The sequence below is a fragment of the Lottia gigantea genome (assembly GCF_000327385.1).
Source record: "Lottia gigantea unplaced genomic scaffold LOTGIsca_174, whole genome shotgun sequence".
Classification (NCBI taxonomy): Eukaryota; Metazoa; Mollusca; class Gastropoda; family Lottiidae; genus Lottia; species Lottia gigantea.
This window is the reverse complement of record NW_008708206.1, coordinates 364,160-384,044: the sequence shown is the minus strand read 5'-3', so window position 1 is coordinate 384,044 and position 19,885 is coordinate 364,160. Positions and strand designations below refer to the sequence as shown.

The window sequence follows — 19,885 nt, the reverse complement described above, 5'->3', positions numbered from 1 at the left end:
ATGTCGTGTCTGCTATTACGATAATCAATACTGGCTTTATTCTACAATTCTTTTTTTCCGATTATAATGAAATAGTCCTATTGTCCATTATTATATATTGTCCATAAGAAAGTCAGACTAAATCTCAATTTTTGTATTAAAAATTATGGCAATTGTATATACAGAAACTGTATAATTTTGCATTCCATTTCTCCCCATTTGAATGAAACAAGCAGAATTTTTCCATACGTCCAGTGACAGATTAATGAAAGTCAGACCAGGTTATGTATTACAAATTATGGCAGTCGAATCTTCAGAACTGGAATAATTCTTAATTTCTTTCCATTTCTCCCATCTGCAGGAAACGAGTGGGATTTCTCCCATACCTTCAGACATCATCCTCTGACTTACATAAAAAAAAGTCAGACCAATTTCTATAGTACAAATTATGGCAATTACAGAACCCGAATAATTCTTCATTTCATTCCATTTCTCTCCATTCTATAGAGGAAACCGTGGGATTATTCTACAGATATATTCTCTAGCTAAAAATATAAATTTCGACTTAGTAACTCGAATATCCGAGTGACTAACTCGAGTATCTGATTTAATAATCTGAATATATTATGCACCTTGATAGCTCGAATATATCCATCTCAGAAGCTGAAATATCCGTCTTACTCGAATATGCGAATTAGTAACTGGAATAAGTGACTTAGTAATTTGAATATCCAACTTTGTAATTCGACTATCCGACTGAGTAAACTCGAATATACAAACTAGTAACTCGAATATAGTAACTCGAAAATCCAACTTGAATGTGTGATTTAATGATTCGAATAGGTTTCTTTGTAACTCGAATATCCGACTTGATGATTCAGATATCTATGAACAGTCGAATATACCAATTTGTAATTCTTATTTCCACTTCGAAGATCCGAAAACCTAAAGTAAGACGCAAATATTTGACTTAAGACCTTGAATATTCAAAAGTAACAAGAATATTCAATCGAATATCCAAGACACAGTAAGATACTGCCCCTATTCATTATACCCCCCCCCCCCCTCCCAAAAAATGGAACGTATTTATGTATATTATACTTATTGTATGGTTATTATAATCCTTAAACTCAATCACATTTTCATTTAATGAAAAAAAAATATTCAGACGTAATGATAACTTTTAAAAAGGTTTTTCCTAAAGTTCTTTATCAAATGAAATCAAAGATAGTATGTTTTTGACATTTATTGGGTTTTTATTCAGATCATTAGTCTGTAGGCCTGGATTGAAGGTTTTCAATGAATGAAAACCATCCCATTACAGACAACCATTCATAATAAACGCATTAAGTCATTAACATTTGATGACGTTTTCTTCTAATCTGATAAAGGGAAACTATAATGTAAATTCTTGCATAGGCCTACATGCAGCTAGTTTCTGTTTAGCGATTGACAACAGTGGCGGTGCCGGTGGCAGGTACAAGGGAAAATGGTTTGCAACCACCCTTTTTTTTAACAAATTAATCAAATAAGATTTTTTATACGTGTTTGTCCCAAAATACGTGTCAGAATGCACCAAAATCAATTAAATTTTTAGAAAATCTTGTGGTTGAACCAGACGCTCCACAGAGTTGCTGCATTTTTAATTCAGCTCCTATCAGTCTATCCATTATTTGTACCCCCAGTATCGGGATGCTGGTGCCGCCACTGATTGACAATGGGGGAAGTTTTGCCAAGATGGCGTCTCACTTATATATTAAATTCTACACAAGAGTTGGTTTTGAAATAACAATATGAAATGAAATTGAGTTTTATCATTATACATACATCTTCTTCACCTGAAGATTATTAAAAGAAGTGTACAGTGGGGTAAATTTGTTAATATAACGACATCTAGACTCTTTGGAACTCCCCTTTGTCTAAGTTGAACAATAAATTGGAATTTACTATTACGGAAATATGAATTACACGAAGGATCATCTTTAAAAGATGGTTGACAGTGAAATGTCAACTTTATGACTTGATATATGACATTCAGTTGAATGGCTGCAAGACATAATCAAAGCATTATCTCATCTATTTTTGGTCTAAAAGGTTCCGTAATGAGTCTCTAACTTCCTGCAGGTGTATCCATGAAATTGTGCTGTGATAGCCCTGTAGTAATTAAAATAGCATGTGCAAGGGCTGTAATTTTTTGTGTTTCCAAATAAAGCTACCACCTCCCCAATGCACCAGAGTCAATTGTCCACAGGGGTCACTTATCTTCTAATTAATCGATCTCCTACCTTCCTATGTCCCCAATCCAGTAAATGTCACTCATTAACCTGTTAGAAGAGCTTGCCAATCGGCATTTCAGGATTGAAAAAGTGGAACATCTTCACAATGGTCAAGGCATTACATCTTCATCTCATACCTTGACTGCAATGGCCTACTTTCTTATTTCACGGAAGTTTGAGATTACAGCAATTTGACTGGATTGCACGCTAGCGAATACAGCCCATCAGAATTCTCAATTTCACTCGTAATAATTTCTTACAGACTTTCTGTCGAGGGTTCAGATTGGCTGTATTCGCTAGCGTACAATCCAATCAAATTGCTTCATTTACAAACTTCCGTGAAACAAGAAAATGGGCCAAGAAGACGTAATACCTTGACCATTGAGAAGTTCAGATGATCTAGATATTTCTAGAAAATACGCTCTCATTTTAGCAGTATGAAAATTCAAGGAGCAAAATCTTTAATTAATTCAAGACAGGAAAGGTAAAACGTTATTCGATCACGGTAACAGTTAAGGGATTATGACACTAGAAGTTTGATTATCATTCTGAAAAGTGATAAGAGACTATGCTCCAAAGGAAGCAACCGTGTCAACATGTAAGGTGTATGAACTCAAAACTTGACCAAGCAAATAGCAAATAGCATTTACAATGGCGTCTCCTGTGATTCTCTCCGCGATTTGCTGTTCAGAGAAGAGTACTGTGTTGTCGACTGAAGACGAATTGTCTTATATCGTTTATTAAGCATCTTGAAGGAACAGATGTGCCATTTTTTTGGACCCATCGTACCTTAAGCCGGGCGTCCACTTGAGAGTTTTATAGCACGAGTTCTCTTTCCGAGAGTAACTCGCGAGTAGAAGGTATTTTGCGAGAAACTGTTGGACAGTCGCAACCAACTCTCGTAAGAACTGCTGGGAGTGATTTCTCTCAAGTGGAAGGGGGTTTCCTATAAAATGTCAGGCATTCGAACCCAGCTGTCGATAGAAATGCGGCGAGTGATTTTCTGTCAAGTGGAAGAGGATCTGCTACAAACTGTCGAATACAGATTTCTGTTTGAGAGTGCTCTCAAAGAATAGAACAGTGTTCTATTTCTGCGAGAACTGTCAGCTTTTTATTAACAGGCCTAACATATTTTTCACAACACCTGGAGTCTGAAATATGTCGAAACGTACGGAATGGACACGTGAAGAAATTGAGCGCCTCATCACATAATATGAAACTCGCCCTGTGCTTCGGGATGTTCAATCGACTGTGTTTCGAGACAGGCAGAAAATGAACGATGCATGGAAGAACTTGGCCGAATCGGTACGAAAAGACATTGTGCACTCTTTTTCCCTGTTTCGTCTTTCCATCGATTATAATTATAGCCGCAGCAATTCGTTTTTTCTAGGACAAAATTTTCCAATCGGAAGTTGTACATCAAGCTGGCAAGATGTCGTGCAACTCGCACCCCGCCCCGAGAGCAGATGTAATTTGTCTCTCAGGTGGAAGGACACTTGAAAGTTTCTCGCGTAAGTTGATAGCACTCGCAATAAAATTTACTCTCAATTGCTCTCAAATGGAATGAGCACTGACAGTTCTCTCCCGAGTGACTCGCAGAAAAAACTCTCAAGTGGACCCCCGGCTTTACTTCTAGAAACGGATTATTTTTTAGCTAAGCCAATCCGTAATAGTTTCCAAAGTTCACCTCGAAATTTGAGCCTTCAAATCCACGTGTGTCTAGAATTGTCTGCGTTTAAATGTTATAATGACGACTCGTCATTTAAAAACACTCTATGATATATATATTATAGAAAAGACATAGAAATAACAAGCAAAATTCCTAGTTTAAAGTATTTTTAAATGAATTTTGCGAATTCTTACTTATCTAGTACTTCTGAAGACTATTTACATATATTCAACACTCAAATCAACCAAAATGGCGCATCTGTCCCTTTAACAGTGATATATTTAATTCATACCAAACAAATCAGACAAAAATTTAAACAAGAGTAGAGGCTTTTAATTTCATTGATAGTGGAGAAAAGTTCATTACAAATATGATATATAGGGAAATAAGTTTTAATCACAATAATATTATATGTTAATATCAGAGATGTCCAAACCTTATATCATACAACAGTACTACAGAGATTTCATGTACTATTGCATTTTATGCTCATAGCGCCAAGGAGGGGATGGGGCCTTAAAATAAAGGTATGAGGAACGTTACATTATGCTTGTATTTAAAGATGGGTTCCCTTAATTTCATTCATGAAAATGAAGATGCTAATACTTATATGAATAGAGGTGTTCTAATGACTAATGAAAAATATCAGTTTGTCTCACATATCCATAATTAATTCATAATTAGCTAAATCAGAAGAGAATTACCAGGTGAATTCCAATGAGTGACCAATCAAGAAAGGTTAAGGAAAGATATTTTGCACATAAATCCAAAAATGTAACCATCTACAGCAAGATAAACCTGTCAAAATTTTCAATTAAGAAAACATTTCAGGAAAACTGCATTATCTTTACTTACAAAAGCCACTGAAAAGAAAATGGTCAATTTCAACCTGCTCATTCAGATAAAATAAATAGTTACATACCAAATACCACTAAAATTAAATATTGTCACAATTTTGAATATCTCAAGGGAAAGAATTCAAAATGTGTCCATTAAAACTCACAACCTTAGTCTCAAAAGACAGAACTAAAAAAAATTGGTTATAAGTACAAATTTTGTGAATTCAAGATAAGTACAAATTTTGTAATTCATGACATGTACAAATTTTGTTAATTCATGATATGTGCAAACTTTGTAAATTCATGACAAGTACAAATTTTGTAAACTCATGATAAGAACGAATTTGGTGATTTCATGATTAATACAAATTTCTGGCTTAAAAACTAACATGCAAATTCAGGCTAACTGTCCATAATATGGAATTTTTCAAAATGGCACTGTAAATGCTGAAATTCTGAGAATCTGGTGAAGCAGACCTGACATTGATATGGTGTAGCTTCTGAATGTTTCATAGCATGTCTTTCCAGATTAAATAAATGGTTGAAATAATCTCCACAGATACCACAACGAAACCTTCCAGTTTTCTTTTTATCAGCCAGATTTCCTGATGTTTCAGCTTCATGCTTAACTACTGTTTTGGTTTTTGCATGAATTTTTTTGTGTCTCTTCAGATTATGGAAATTTGACAGACTTGAACCACACTCATCACACTTATGTATCTTTTCTGGAAGATTGGTATGTTTTCTTTTCTCTTGTGGACTCAAAGCACTTTTACTCTTAGTTTCTGACTTCACAGTTTTGGTGGGCTGTTTTCCTTTGTGCTTCTTAAACGATTGAGGATTATACCTCTTCAGCTTAACTTTAGAAGCTGTATTTCGTTTCTTGGTAGACTTGTGATGCTGAGATCTTATGTGTCTCTGAAGATTGCTTGCTGTAGTTAAACTCAAGCCACATTCCGAACATGGATATTTCGAGGATTGGGAAGCTGCTGTTGCTGATACTTCGGGAGATTCAGATTCATCCTCAGAAAGATCATGTTGAGTGAACATATGTCGTCTTAATACTTTCATTGCTTGAAATGTTGTACCACAAAATGGACAGGTACATCGAATGGTACAGTTCTTACAATGTGTAGAGTATTCTTCGACAGAGATAAAATTTTTTTGACAAAAGTCGCATGTAAATGTTTTTTGTTGCTGGGAGACGATTACTGTTCTTTTGGTGGATTTACCTGAAAAGATGAAAATTAATTGGTTATTGGTTGGAATGGAAGGATTATACAGCTACATTGATCATAGCTGTAGCTTAGGCCTGGTTATATAGGCATGCCAGTTTCAATGAACGAATTTGGGAAGAGAATTACATCCAGGACAGCCTAATCCAGTAGAAGAATCATAAATTTTAGCTACTTAGGATCACAACTCAAAAATAATACTTCAATGGGTGTTGAAGTTAGTTTGAGCACTCGGAATCTTATCAGTTGCTTTATTCTTAGATGTTCTTTGAATGTCTCATTTTGATGATCCTGCTGGTAGACCAAGCTTGACTTAGTTGGTAGTTCATTGTAATGTCTACTATTATAGCAGACTACCCTTGAAGTCATTCTGTGAGCTTTGTTTTATTTTAATTGACTTCACAACTATAGAGAGTCAAAGCTTGGTGATTCTAGGCAAATGAGTATCCCTTACACAGGCATCTTTTAACACAATCAGCTGAAAGTCTGGATATCAAAGTTTGTGTGTGGAGAAGAAGGGGTTGGTGTTGTTTGAGAATATATCATGATTCACCAAGGGTGTATGAATCAGATGAATGTAACCCTTGATACAGCCTGTATTCCAGTCCCTAATTTTGTCCAATATAAAGCTACATATTGCAGGAAAGTTCATAGAGCTTGTCAATTTCAACAGTTTCTCTACATGCCAAATATGGTGAGGTCAAAAGGTTATTGGGTCAAATGTTCAAGGGGTGTGTCCTTAGACCCTAACTTAAGTGGCTAAATTAGAAATAAAAGCTGATAAAACCTAACGAAAGTTTGCAGTGAATACTGCAAAAGGGTCAAACTGACAACAGCTGAAAAAAAACACTGGTTAATTGAACATGTGCATAGTTAGCACAATGGGATAACCAGAACTGGGTCTTTTATCAAGGGTGAGATATGGTATAACTCATACACCCTTACATAAATAAGTATGCTAGTTACCTTTTGTTCTGACTTGTTTACCTGTTCTTACTTGTTTACGTGGTGCTTTGACTTGTTTACTTTTAACTTGACTATATTGCATATACTGTCTTTTGTAGACATTTAGTTTAAATCTACCTTTCTTTCGCCTTTTTCTGGTCTTATTTTGACCAGGATGCTTGGTTGTGGTATGCCTCTTCAGGTTGCAGGCATTTGAGAAGACTGAACTACATATATCACATGGGAATTTAGTGGAATTGACAAGCTCTTCTTGTTCAACTGGTTCTGATTTTGATGTATCCAAATCGCTTGAGAAGGTGGAATATTCAGAGAAACTACATGTGGGAAAATTCTCTGGACTAATCGAGAAAGAATTTGTTGGAATATCGCTGCTGGAAGCATTGTCTTTGGAAATAGCATGCTCTGTGAACAGATGTTGCTTCAATTGTACAATCTCATCGAAAACATGTCCACAAAAATGGCACGTACAGCGTCTGGAACAAGATTGACCATGCCTAGAGTAATCAAATAGTGAGCGGAATTCTTCATGGCAGAAATCACAAGTGAATTGTTGCTTCATCTGCTGTTCTTCAACAGATCGATCATGTTCATGTTGCTCTGAGAAGACAGCTCGACAATCGGTACAGTAATATTTTCGGTTCTGCTTTGACTTTCTACCAACGTTTGGCGATTTCAACACTGGTGTTGATTCTGAAACAGATGAATGAAGTTACTGTTATTTTAATATTATTGCCTAAATTTTTGTTTAAAAAACTGATATGATATATAGTTTGGTCAGACGAACAGTCTTTGTCCATCTTGACCTGAATCTGGAGTACATTCTCACTCATGCACACGCTTCAACGACAAGATCATCAGATTTATAACCAAACCAGTTGATATTTGCTGCTGATTGTTTTATTGTCTGCAAGACAGAGCTTCATCATCCAATCAGATTCATTTTCCTTCCTTTATGTGATTATCAACATAGTGGAAAACAACCGACTGGAGACTTTCTGTCTCCTGGTGTGCCCGCAACCAGTTGGCGAAAGTCTTGACAAGATTCTAGTATCAGACAAAAAACCGTTAATGTGCCTGCATCATAAGTAATCCTTATCACTTTACATTCTTGTACACTTCAGCAATTTTTCAAATTTATAATAGTTGCATAGCTTCACTTAGGGTAATAAGCTTCCACCAAATTTTTTGTTAAATTGCTAGAGAACTTAGTGTGGATTTTCAAGTGAAACCTTTATATATTTGTCTGTTTTGAATTGCTATGACTTGGAAGGGTAGGCTTATAATTTTAACAAAAAAAATTGAGACTATGTACCTGAGGTTGATGGATGGACTGAAGTTGTAGTTGGTGTGTTGTGGATACCATTGTCTATGCTCATTTTATCATCAACATCATCTCCTTCACAGTAACCAAGATCAGCTTCTGGACTGGTGGTGACTATGTTTCTTAGGTCATTCTTTGAGTCACTGTTACTATTGTCATCAACCAGGACACAATCATCAATTGGAAGCTTACTTTTCTTTTCAGTTACTTTAGGAACATCTTTTCCTGAGTCCTTTTTCTGGGCATACATACATCTATTTAAGGCATTGAGCCAAGGATCAGAATGCTGATTTATTGGTATTTGAGGAACCTTTGGATCAGAGAGTTCCTCTTCACTATCACTGTCAATGATCAAGATTGCTGAAGATGATCCATAATCTTTTGGTGTGTCAATACCACTAAAAGTAGCACTATTTGACTTATTTGTCAATATTTTGGAATGGACAGCCCTTTCATCTGAATATCTGTTCTGTATCAGTGGACTTAATGTGTCAGTCAAGAAGTCTGTCATAGATGAGGCTTCAGAGTCTTCGTCAGCATTATCAATATACACATTATTGACACTGACCATATCATAGTCACTGTCTATATCCATCTTTACTTAATTACATAAACCTGAAAAAATAATTTTCATTAAACCCTCATAGCATCACTTTGCACCATTCCAATTTTCAATCAGATGTCTGTGGTTCCTGCAATTTCATTAACAATGACACTATCAAAACTAAGTGCTTGGTGACGTTACTATCACAAAATATGACATTTGCAATCAGTGATGTCATCAAACACTTAGATTTAGTGAAATTGCAGGAACCACAGACATCTGACTGAAAATTGGAAAATTGGAATAGTGCAAATTGATGTTATCGGTGTCCCAGATACACACAAGAAATTCAGAAAACCTTTAATCCAGGGTTTCTCAAGTAAATAAGCTGAAGTGCCATTTTCATTGTTTGGAATTGCTAAGACCTGTTTTATGGAGGTTTTCCGCACATCTGAAGGTTTGGGTTTTCTTAGACAATTTAATATTCATTTAATCTCAAATCCACCACCACCCTGATGCTAGGGCATCACCGTTTTGTTAGTATCATTTAACCATTGGCCTTGATCCTTGAATGCACAAGTATGCAGTCTTTATTTGATGGCTGGCAAGAGATTAGTATCTTAAAAAAAAACATTGAGGGAAGCGCAGACATGACATAAATAGTGTTTGGGGGATAATGATGACCAGTATGAGTCACCAAATCTCCAGATATTTTTTCCTGACCTGTACACATGTCTGTGTATGACTGAACTTCAAAAATATCCATATTTTCCCCTAACCCTAGGCTTTTATAATAGGTTTGGTGGATACAATGAGGTAATTAAATTGGTCTAAAAACTCTGCCTTCCGACAATGAAGAAAAATCTTTATAAAACAGGTCTTAGTTTTTCTGGCCCTACTCCACCTGACAACCATCAAAAAGATATCAGAGACTGGAATAGAGGCAGATGTTTCGGGCTACAATTAAATTATTGTTTTGTATTGTGTTGTACAGTCAAGTAACCTGATTTCGTTTTAACCTATTTTTCGTGCATTTCCGGAAAGGATTCATAATTTACATGTGCGACCTCGTTTGACCTCAGCATTTGCTTGTTTTGATAAACATGGGTTATCTGTACAATATCAGTACTAGAATGAATCCAGTAATTTCAAGCAAGGTAAAATGTATTAATGTATACTTTGACAAATACAAAATGGCAGATTTCAGTTATTACCAAACCTCACAATTTTTTACCGGCCGAAATTCCTAATAATCCCAAACTGTAATCGGAATTCAAAGCGTCGTCTGCTATAAAGTAGTCCAACAAATGAAGTCGCGTGATTAACTAGCGGATTCCCTGTCAGCAGAAAAATTCTATGGAACACAAAGTGGACCATATTCTTATGTTGTTTCAGTGACTTTTAGCAATAAATCATGCTATGTATCATATTTTGTTAGTCACTATTTTGTTTTTAAATCATGGTTCTTTGAAGGAATTGTCATTAGTTATAATGAATTAATATTAAAGATAAATACTAAGAGAAATTAATTTTACCACCGGGTATCCATACAACATGTTTTCCTCGACTTATTTATAGATCAAACATTGTACAGGAAAATAGGTGATGCATTTTGCAGCTGTTGTCGAGTTGGTTACTCATGAAATATGGGTCAAAGTGAGGGATTCATAAAGAAAATCGAAACAAACCAATTTAATTATTTTGTAGAATATCTGAGGAAACATCTAAGACATAAAAAAAATTCCGTTTTTTTAACATTGATGAAATTCGGTGTTGAATCCTTATATGCACGAAAATAGGTTAAACCATTGTATACGGGTCTATTAATAAGCTTATTTCTCCTAACAACCATATTTTTTCTGGGTTTTTCAGTTCAATATAGTGAGGAGTTAAATACATACATACAATCATGGTTACATTTGAGTGTGCATTGTTCTGTTTTAAAAATAAATAAGTTAGAGTGAAGTCTTTGTAGGAATCAATTCAAAGGTTGAACTTTCAAACTCGATTCAGATTGGATTTAAATGTGCTGAGTCTGAAGAGTCTTTTATACAGACTAAACTATGACTTGACTGACATGTACGTAATTTACGAGAAGACAAGTCTTCAAATATAATACCAATAAAGGAACGTCAGAGATACCTTTCAATCGTCATTTTTATAACCCGTCATTTTACTCATTTTGTAAACATTGTCTTCAATGGCGGAAAAACCATATCCGGTGAAGAGTTTTATTACCTCCCTTTATGTTTAAAGTACACAGTTCAAAGGAGTTTAAAAGTATTGAACTATAAACTTGACAAAATGAATTTTGATTTCTCTTTAATTCAAAGAACACTTGCCACACTGTTTCGTCTGAGACTTTTAATAAAGAACTTAAAGCCTGATCTTGATCGCAAATTATTGATTCTTACCTACCGTGATAGATATTTTGCACAGCTGGTTTAGTTTGTCGTCGAAACACATTAAAAAGTTGATCTCCTTTGATTCAGTTTACCTTGAAAATCACAAAATTATAGTAGGCCTAAGGATCATGGGGGTTAGGGGATAATGCAATCGATCAAAGATCCTAATAGGGGTAATAGAAAGTGAAAGGTTGAAAATCCCTGTTTAAGAGACTTAAATGGTGTCAAGGGTGCGGATAGCTCTGCAATTTGGCTCTGTAAGTTTGGGAAGAGAATAATCACGATTGGGATACATATGTTTTTAAGAAATATCACGATTGAGATACATTATACATAATATATTTTTAAAAGAAATATCACGATTGGGGTTGGGATACACATACTATATTTTTTAAAAGAAATATCACGATTAGGATACATAATATATTTTTTTAAAGAAATATCACGATTGGGATACATAACAGGCCTACATTTTTTAAAAGAAATATTGGGATTGGGATATCGTGTGTTTTTTCTTCATATGTTTTCTGAAACTGTTTTTGTACACAAAATTAGCATGACAAATGGGGCATTGGAATTTATTCTCGTGGTCACTTTTCTTATGTTCGTTTAAATATCTCTTTAATGTAAATGTACTTGGACAAAATTCACATCGATATTCGGCGTCTTTGTGGGCCTTTAGGTGATTCATTAGACTTTTCTTATAGTAGAAGACTTTTGAGCACTTTGAACAAGCAAATGATTTTTTTCCCTTGTCCGAAACGACGTTTGGATTCATACGTGTAGTACGATAAAGTTCGGAATCGTCATTATTTGTGTTTGGAAGATTGGTATCCATTGCTGGATCAGTTGTGCCTGATGAGCATTCGTTCGTATCCATTTCCAGAACGTTTGATTCCTTGAAAGCAGGTTCACTGACAGCATCCAAAAGTTCAGATGTCGGTTGAACACATCCTGGATTTTCCCGCACATTTACTTCGCCTGTCGACTTTCTTTTCCCTTTCCTTTTTGATGGTTTCACTTTATCACAGTGAAGTTTATTTTTAAATTTGTTTAAGTGTTGTCTCAGATCGAGTGTGTCATCGAACACACCCTTACATTTAAGACAAACGTATTTTCCATTCTTCATATCGTGAGGAAGATTGAAGATGGGTTCGATTATGTGGATTTTATTTTTCTCTGAAAAACGAACATGTTTCACAGTTTTGGGTTTGTTGGATTTTGATATTGGAAGCTGTGTTTGAAAAATCCTTTCGGTGAGTGGTACATAACCCGGATGGAACTTCACCATATGTTTCTGAAGACCGGAGTTACTAAAAAAGGTCTTATAACAATGAAATGATTCACAAACAAACTGTCGAATTTTTCTGTGTTTGGAAACCACTTGTTCCTTTATCTGTCCTATACGTACACCTTTTGCTAATCCCTGCATCCCCTGCTTGGATTCTTTCGAGTTTAAGTCCTCGTGTTGGCGATTGAGTGGCGAAACTGGTTCCAAATGAGGCATGGTCTGAATTGAATCTCTTTTATTTTTCAGTGGTGCAGGTTTCTCTAAAACTGGTAAATAATTTGTTGGATCATCTTGCTTAAGATCATCAATAGTTGCTTCTGGAGGAAAAATTCTACATTCGCTTCTGTTCTCATATGGTTTATCGAGTTTGGTGTCATTGACAGGTACCTCTCCAGGATGTTCAATAGAACTATCGGCTGGTGACTGTTCGTGTGTTGTTTTCTGGCGATTTATCGAACTAGATAAGTCCTTTTCTGGAATTTGCAGTGTTGAAGTTTCTGGTATTTCAGTCAGATGGTCTGGTGTGTCGGGGTGGCTAGGATTTGTTTGTTGCTCGTGATGCTGTAATGCCACATTCTCTTTGACTGGGCTACAGAATATTGAACTATTTCTGGACTCAGTCGTCACAGCTTGAATGTATCCATGCTCAATACCGTCTGCAGATATTTGAAACGTCACACCTTTGTCCACAGAATCTTGTTTGGCACCATGAACATCAAAATTGTGAAAATTTGTAATTTTAACATCATGAATTGGTTTATGACTTTCTGTTGATTCTGAATATTTGATTCCATATCCGTGATCCTCCATACAATCACTGAAATTGTTCTGAGACTCGAAAAACTTGGTGTTCACTTGGTCGTCAGTGGATGCTGTTGTTGTTTGGAGGTGCTCTATCAGATCATTGGGTATTTCATAATCCACTTCTCTTTTAACAACGTATTCATACACATATCCAGTTGCACAAGATAGATTATTTTCTGTTTCAATAGGCCTGTTAGAACATTCATCGTTTATGGGTTGTTGTTCACAGGCTTCGCGTTTAATGAGATGGTTCCTGCTCTGTGCTTTCCTGTGATTCTTTAAACATGTTTGTGGCACGTTATTATTATCAATTGACGGTCGTACGCCATTTTGTCTCTCCGTGAGAACATTTGTATACTCAGTCAGCTGTTGTAAACTCCTGTTATCCCCAACATTCTGTTCTACAGTTCTTTCATTCTCAATGGGCTGCTCTAACCTACGTCCATTCTCAATGAGCTGGTGTGATCTACTTCCATTTTCAATTGGCTGCAGTATGCTTCTTGTATTCTCAATGGGCTGCTCTGATCTTCTTGCATTCTCAATTAGCTGATTTGGTCTAGTTTCATTCTCAACGGTTTGCTCTGATCCTCTTCCTTTTCTGATAGACTGATCAAATCTTCTTTCATTCACAATCTCGCTTGCTGTTGGATTTTCAAAAAGGTCAACACTGTTCAAGATTTCAACAGAGTTTGAGCTTTCGTCAAAACAGGTTAATCGACTCACTGTTACTGTACTGTTATCCGACTTATCTGCGTATGAGAATACTTCGGCGGATCTGAAAAAATTTTCGCCGTCACTGTCTTCACCAGTATGTTGACGAAGATGTCTGTCCACCTCAACAGAAGTTCCAAATTTTAATCCACATTCTGGGCATATAAAGTTTTCAAATTCATCGCGAGTATAAAATTTGTAGAAAATTTCGTCAGGGGTCATTCTTAGCGAGACACGAACGTTGCTGACTTTCTAAACTAAACAGAAATCCTAATCCAGGTAATGTTGGTCAAATGAAGTAACAATTAGTCACAAGCGCTCAACTGAGTGAAAGTCGCCAATGTCAATTGAATGTTAACATGTGATCTGTGTCTTCCCGGGAAGTCGCCAGGACGAATTTATTATGACCCAAGCGGTGACTTCGTGAGAATGAACCATGTGATCATCGAATACTCCAGATTAATGATCGATTGAGAACAATTCACACCTTCAATTGATTGCCTAAGCTTCAGATTAACAAACATCTGATTGGTAATTTGATTTTAATAGTAGATGCATTGGGATTTTTCCGTGTGCTATCCCATCTCAAGCTTTGTTGGTCGAATTGTTGTAAAGGAATTGTAAAGAGATTTTCTGAATTTTTTATGTGTATTGTGGACACTGATAGCATCAATTGGCACCTTCTGATTTTCAATCGGACGTCTGTGGTTTCTGTAATTCCATTTAAACCACGTGTTGGCTGACGTATCTAATTGCAAAAGGCCTTATACAAGAATATTTTGCGATTGGTGTGTCATCAAACACATCCCTTTTGGGGAAATTGCAGGAACCAAAGACATCTAACTGAAAATTGGAATGATGCTATCAGTTTCCCCGATACACATTTTTACGGAACATATTTACAATTCACAACATTTCAAGAATCTGTAAATGTGATCTCTAGTTCTAAATGTCATGTTTTAAAAATGTGTCTTTCGGTAAAGATACTATTTAGACATCTGCATCCCTTTAATTATGAAAGGAAAACTGTTTGAATTGACAGTCATTCCAAGTCGGCTGCTTCCTGAATCTAACTGAAAGGGAAAACCCCAGAGATAAAATGAACGCCACTGAATGCTCATTAGTTTAGTCTGTAGTGACAAGTCAACTGACGACACGACTGATGGCTAATTATCTAACATTCCACACATGCGTTTAGATTTGTAGTTATATGCCTCATTGCTTTATACTTGGTTCATTATCCTGGCACTTCCGAGTACAGATTGTCAAAGACGTTACATATCAAATTCATTTCAAGGACAAACTGAAATGAATGGAGTTTTACGTCCTACTTTCTGGACTAATGAAGACAGGCAACGCCACTGTACAGTGTGCTACTGGGGAAATTTCTCCAGGACAGTGGCATTTATAAGCCTACTCTTTTTCGATTTCCACCTATTTTTTAAAGCGATCTTTAACTTGAACAGCCAGTAGCACACTAGGCCCCGATCTATTGTCCCGTCTGAACGACTAGCGCCTTTTCCATATCAGTACCTCCAATCTGCATCAATGACAATGAGAAACCGGGTTGAAAAGGGGTTATCTCGACCTATGCCGAGATTGAACCCTGGACCTCCAAATAAGCCAGCAAGCGTCAATAAATTCAAGGACAGGCACGTGGCATATCAATTCGATTCAAATTGTCAAGGTGTACACATGTACTATTATGATAACTTATAATTATATTTCAACTGTTTAATGTTGATTTTCACTCGTAATCAATGAGTTGTTATGTATCTAATTTTTCTATGTCTATTATGTAAAATTTTAAAGGAATTATTTCGTCTATGTCTTTTTCTTTTTTTTTATCTTAATGGAGTTGTGACGTCACTTAACCGAGCATATACGTTGTCTTTTTTTTTAACCAATACCAGCGAAACCATAAGTAGAAAAAATACCAGGAAAGCCACTTTTAGGTTATTCACTGTTTTCGAAACGGGTTCTACATGACGCCTTGGTTGGTTAAAAATAACCCAGACTATGGTAGAAAATCGTAAGATTACAATACAGAAAAAAAATTAGGCAACAAAAAAGAAACGAAATTGCAATACAATTTGGGTTGAAGCGTATTAGTCCCCGAAGAAAAATATCCGAGCTTTTGATATAAGTCAAGCTAATAAAAAAAAAAGAATGGAAATAGGCTAATCAATTCCTTTAAATTAGTCTAGAAGCAGACGTCGATGAACGTAGACTCTCTGACCCTTTGGTGTACAATGTTTTTCTAGAGCAGCAGTATGATTTAGACAAGTTTCTAATAGAGTTTAATTGATTTGGGATTTTACTAGATCAATGTATGTAAGAAAAACAACACCGGTGAATCATATTTTTCTTATAACCATTGAATTCTTGCGTTACAAAATATAGGCTAACATGTACTTTTGATTTGAACGGGAATTTGTAAGGTACTTTCTTCCCATTTTCAAACTATATGAAATATCGTTTCTAATAGCTATAAGATTGGTACAATGCACAGTTTTCTGGTTGGTTGATTGGTAGATGTCATGTTAACGTTCGCTTCCAGTGGATGCTGACATCGCAAACAAGGTAGTTGTCGGTAGTCGTTGTAAGTTTTAGTTGGATACACAGTGTTCTGTGGTCGGATTATTTTTGATATTTTTTTTTAAATTAAAATGTAGTCTCTAACACCCTGCCTTCTCCTGTCTTGACGCAACTGTGCTTAATAAAAAATAAAGCGAGACTGGATGATAGGTGCTATTTAAAATGCAGAAATGCTTTAAAACGTTTCGTATTTTGCATTTGATTGCTACATTCGTTATCCATGACTTGACAATTTTCAGTCAAATTTTTACTGTATACTTCAAAAGGTGTCGTAATTTAACTGATCACGGACACTGTTAATGTTACTAATCAGAGTGCTACGCCGAATATCCAATAGGCTTTTATTCACTTGAAGGTCGAGTGATAAAAGGTTTTAATATAAAGATGATTTAATTGGTTCAATAATTTAATTACCTTGAGCGATTTATGCGAAAGAATTTCGTCAGATCATGCATTACAAGTAGAGTCAATTTCAAACAAAACACGAAACAACACATCCAGATTTGTTTTTGAAATTTTGACGAAGTCAAGGGCAAAATAACAAGTAAGTCAATTTTCTACTCGATTTTTAATTTTTTGAAGTCGGTGTAGAAAAATTACATAAATACCAAGTAACATATATATAATCAAGGTAATCTGAGTAAAATATAGTGTTTCTGTTGAACAGATAGGCGGTGATTTGTGGCATTGACATCACCAGAGAGAGCTTAATCTGTTAAAGGAACACTACCTCTAAGAATGAGCATTACATTTATATTCTCAAACTTGGCCAATATGAGTATTGATTCATCAGCTGGTGTCATAACCATGCATCAGAATCCCTGTTTAAGAAGATAAATCCATTAAACTGAGTAATTATTGAAAAACGCTTCAAAATAATATTCAGCGTTTTTCAATTTCCTGTATTTTGAAGGTAGTTACTTAGTTTCACAGATTGACCAGCTTATACAGGGGTTCCGTTGTATAGTTAAGACATCAGCTAAGTCCACCATTGAATAAAGACTCGTTTTGGTCAATATTAATAATCTAATATTTTGGGTCATCCCAAGAGGTAGTATACCTTTAACGAACCAATCTGTGTTTTGTTTTGTAAAGCTACGACACTGATAAAGCCGACTGATGAATATAGACTCATTTGAACAAGATTAAAAATCTAATACTTTTTGTTATCCCAAGAGGTATAATTCATTTAACGGACCATTCCGTATTTTGTGCGACACCAGGTAAGTCCATCGACGACTATAGATTCATATAGACCAAGATTAAAAATTTGAAATTGTTTGTTATCCTAAGAGGTAGTATTCCTTTAAGGAACCAATTTGTGTTTTGTTTTGTAAAGTTACGACACCAGGTAAGTCCACAGACGACTCTAGATTCATACAGATCAAGATTAAAAATTTAAAATTGTTTGTTATCCTAAGAGGTAGTATTCCTTTAACGGATCATTCTGTGTTTTGTTTTGTAAAGTTACGAAACCAGATCAACCCAATGATGAACAAAGACTCATTTTGTCCAAGATTAGAAATCTAAAAAAAAATTGTCATCCTAAGAGGTAGGATACCTTTAAAATGGCAATATTGTGAAATAGTTATTTATGTAGTATGGTCGTAATGAAGTGTTATATAAATGGCAAAAGGTGAAAAAATGAATAAAATAAAATAGACCTTATTAAAGGGATTGTAAAGAGGTTTTGTAATATTTTTTTTATTTGTATCGGGAACACTGAAAGAATAAATATGCACCATTCCAATTTTCAAGCAGACGTCTGTGGTTCTCGCAATTCTACTTTTTTGATGACGTCACTAATCGCGAAGGACCCTTTGTGATAGGGGTACAAGCAAATTTTGAGATTAATGACTCATCAAACGCTTTGTTTTAATGGAACTGCAGGGACCTCAGACGTCTGATAGAAAGTTGTAATGGTACAAATCGATGCTATCAATGTCCCCGATACACATAAAAAAATTCAAAAACCTCATTACAATCCCTTTAACCAATTGAAGTTATGACACAAACATTACTCCTTCCATTGATCTTTATAGAAAATATTATAATATTAACAAAACATATATATTGTTGCACACTGGGAACCGTGCGTGACCATAAGTATCCCGGTTCAGAATGGGCATAAAATGATTCAAAAGAGATTTTTAGTCTATGCACGTGACATTATTTCGTCGTCTAACGTTTCTTTAATTTCAGAAAAAAAATATCAGATTATGACGTAATTTTCGTAAACACCATTTGGCATGAATATGATTTAAGCGGGAATCGTGTCGTGATGACAGAATGCCTTTAACCGTAATTAAGTAATAAACACCGAATTCTATAAAATTGTATGACTAGAATTATCTATTCCTTTGGTGCTATCAACTCTTTATGCATTTAGACATTATATGGAAAGCTTTAAAGAGTATTGCCTTGGGCACAGACTCTCTTACTATTTTTAGCTCAAATTTCTGTTTTCGTCAGGAGAAAAGTAGGCTTCTCTTTGTGGTACATGTAGATGATTTTAAGATGTCTCGTTATGTTGAATTGAAAATGCGCTTAACCTATCCACGATATTAAAGGGCTTAGATGGTGTATTTCACCCATTTCCCATTCAAGTGACAATATTGATAGTGAGTTGTGTTGAAAAGTACTCAGGGTAGTCAACAATCTACTTGGAATTACACGAAACTTACGTTCCGTTTTTTATATAAGCTTTTACTTCTGATATGGCCACTTCAGTAAGGGTCTATAGACGGACCTCCACCAGTAATCTAAATCTACTAGATGATATGACAATTGGTAGTGAGTTGTGTTGAAAACTACTCAGGGTAATCAGGTGATTACAGAATACAACTCTGTAATCTAAATCTTCGAGATGATAAAAAGTTGATAGTGAGTTGTATTAAAAACTACTCAGGGTAATCAGTTGATTAAAGAAGACCCCATTCGTCCGTTTGATGACACCGCCAGTCAACCAACTTTCTGTCCTCTCCAACGCTGGGATTTTGTGACGCGAACAGAGGGTGGATATCGAGAAGCATTAGACACTGAATGTACATTTTGTTCCCGTCATCTACTAGATTATATGAAAATTGATAGTGTGTTGTGTTGAAAACTACTCAGTGATCAGTTGATTAAAGAATATAACTCAGTAATCTAAATCTACTAGATGATATGAAAATTGAAAGTGAGTTGTATCAAAAACTACTCAAGGTAATCAGTTGATAACAAATACAACTCAGTAATCTAGATGATA

The 19,885-nt window shown here is 35.4% G+C and overlaps 1 protein-coding gene across 1 annotated transcript; it reads right to left on the bottom strand.

Annotated features, from left to right (window-relative positions):
- Positions 1 to 5,192: 5,192 nt before the first annotated feature.
- Positions 5,193 to 14,202, bottom strand: LOTGIDRAFT_63027 (hypothetical protein; the record flags this gene model as incomplete). Its single annotated transcript, XM_009051907.1, has 4 exons — positions 5,193 to 5,508; positions 5,812 to 5,974; positions 11,829 to 12,074; positions 14,127 to 14,202. Coding segments are annotated over 4 exons (801 nt in total), but the record flags the coding sequence as incomplete, so codon positions are not given.
- Positions 14,203 to 19,885: the final 5,683 nt, after the last annotated feature.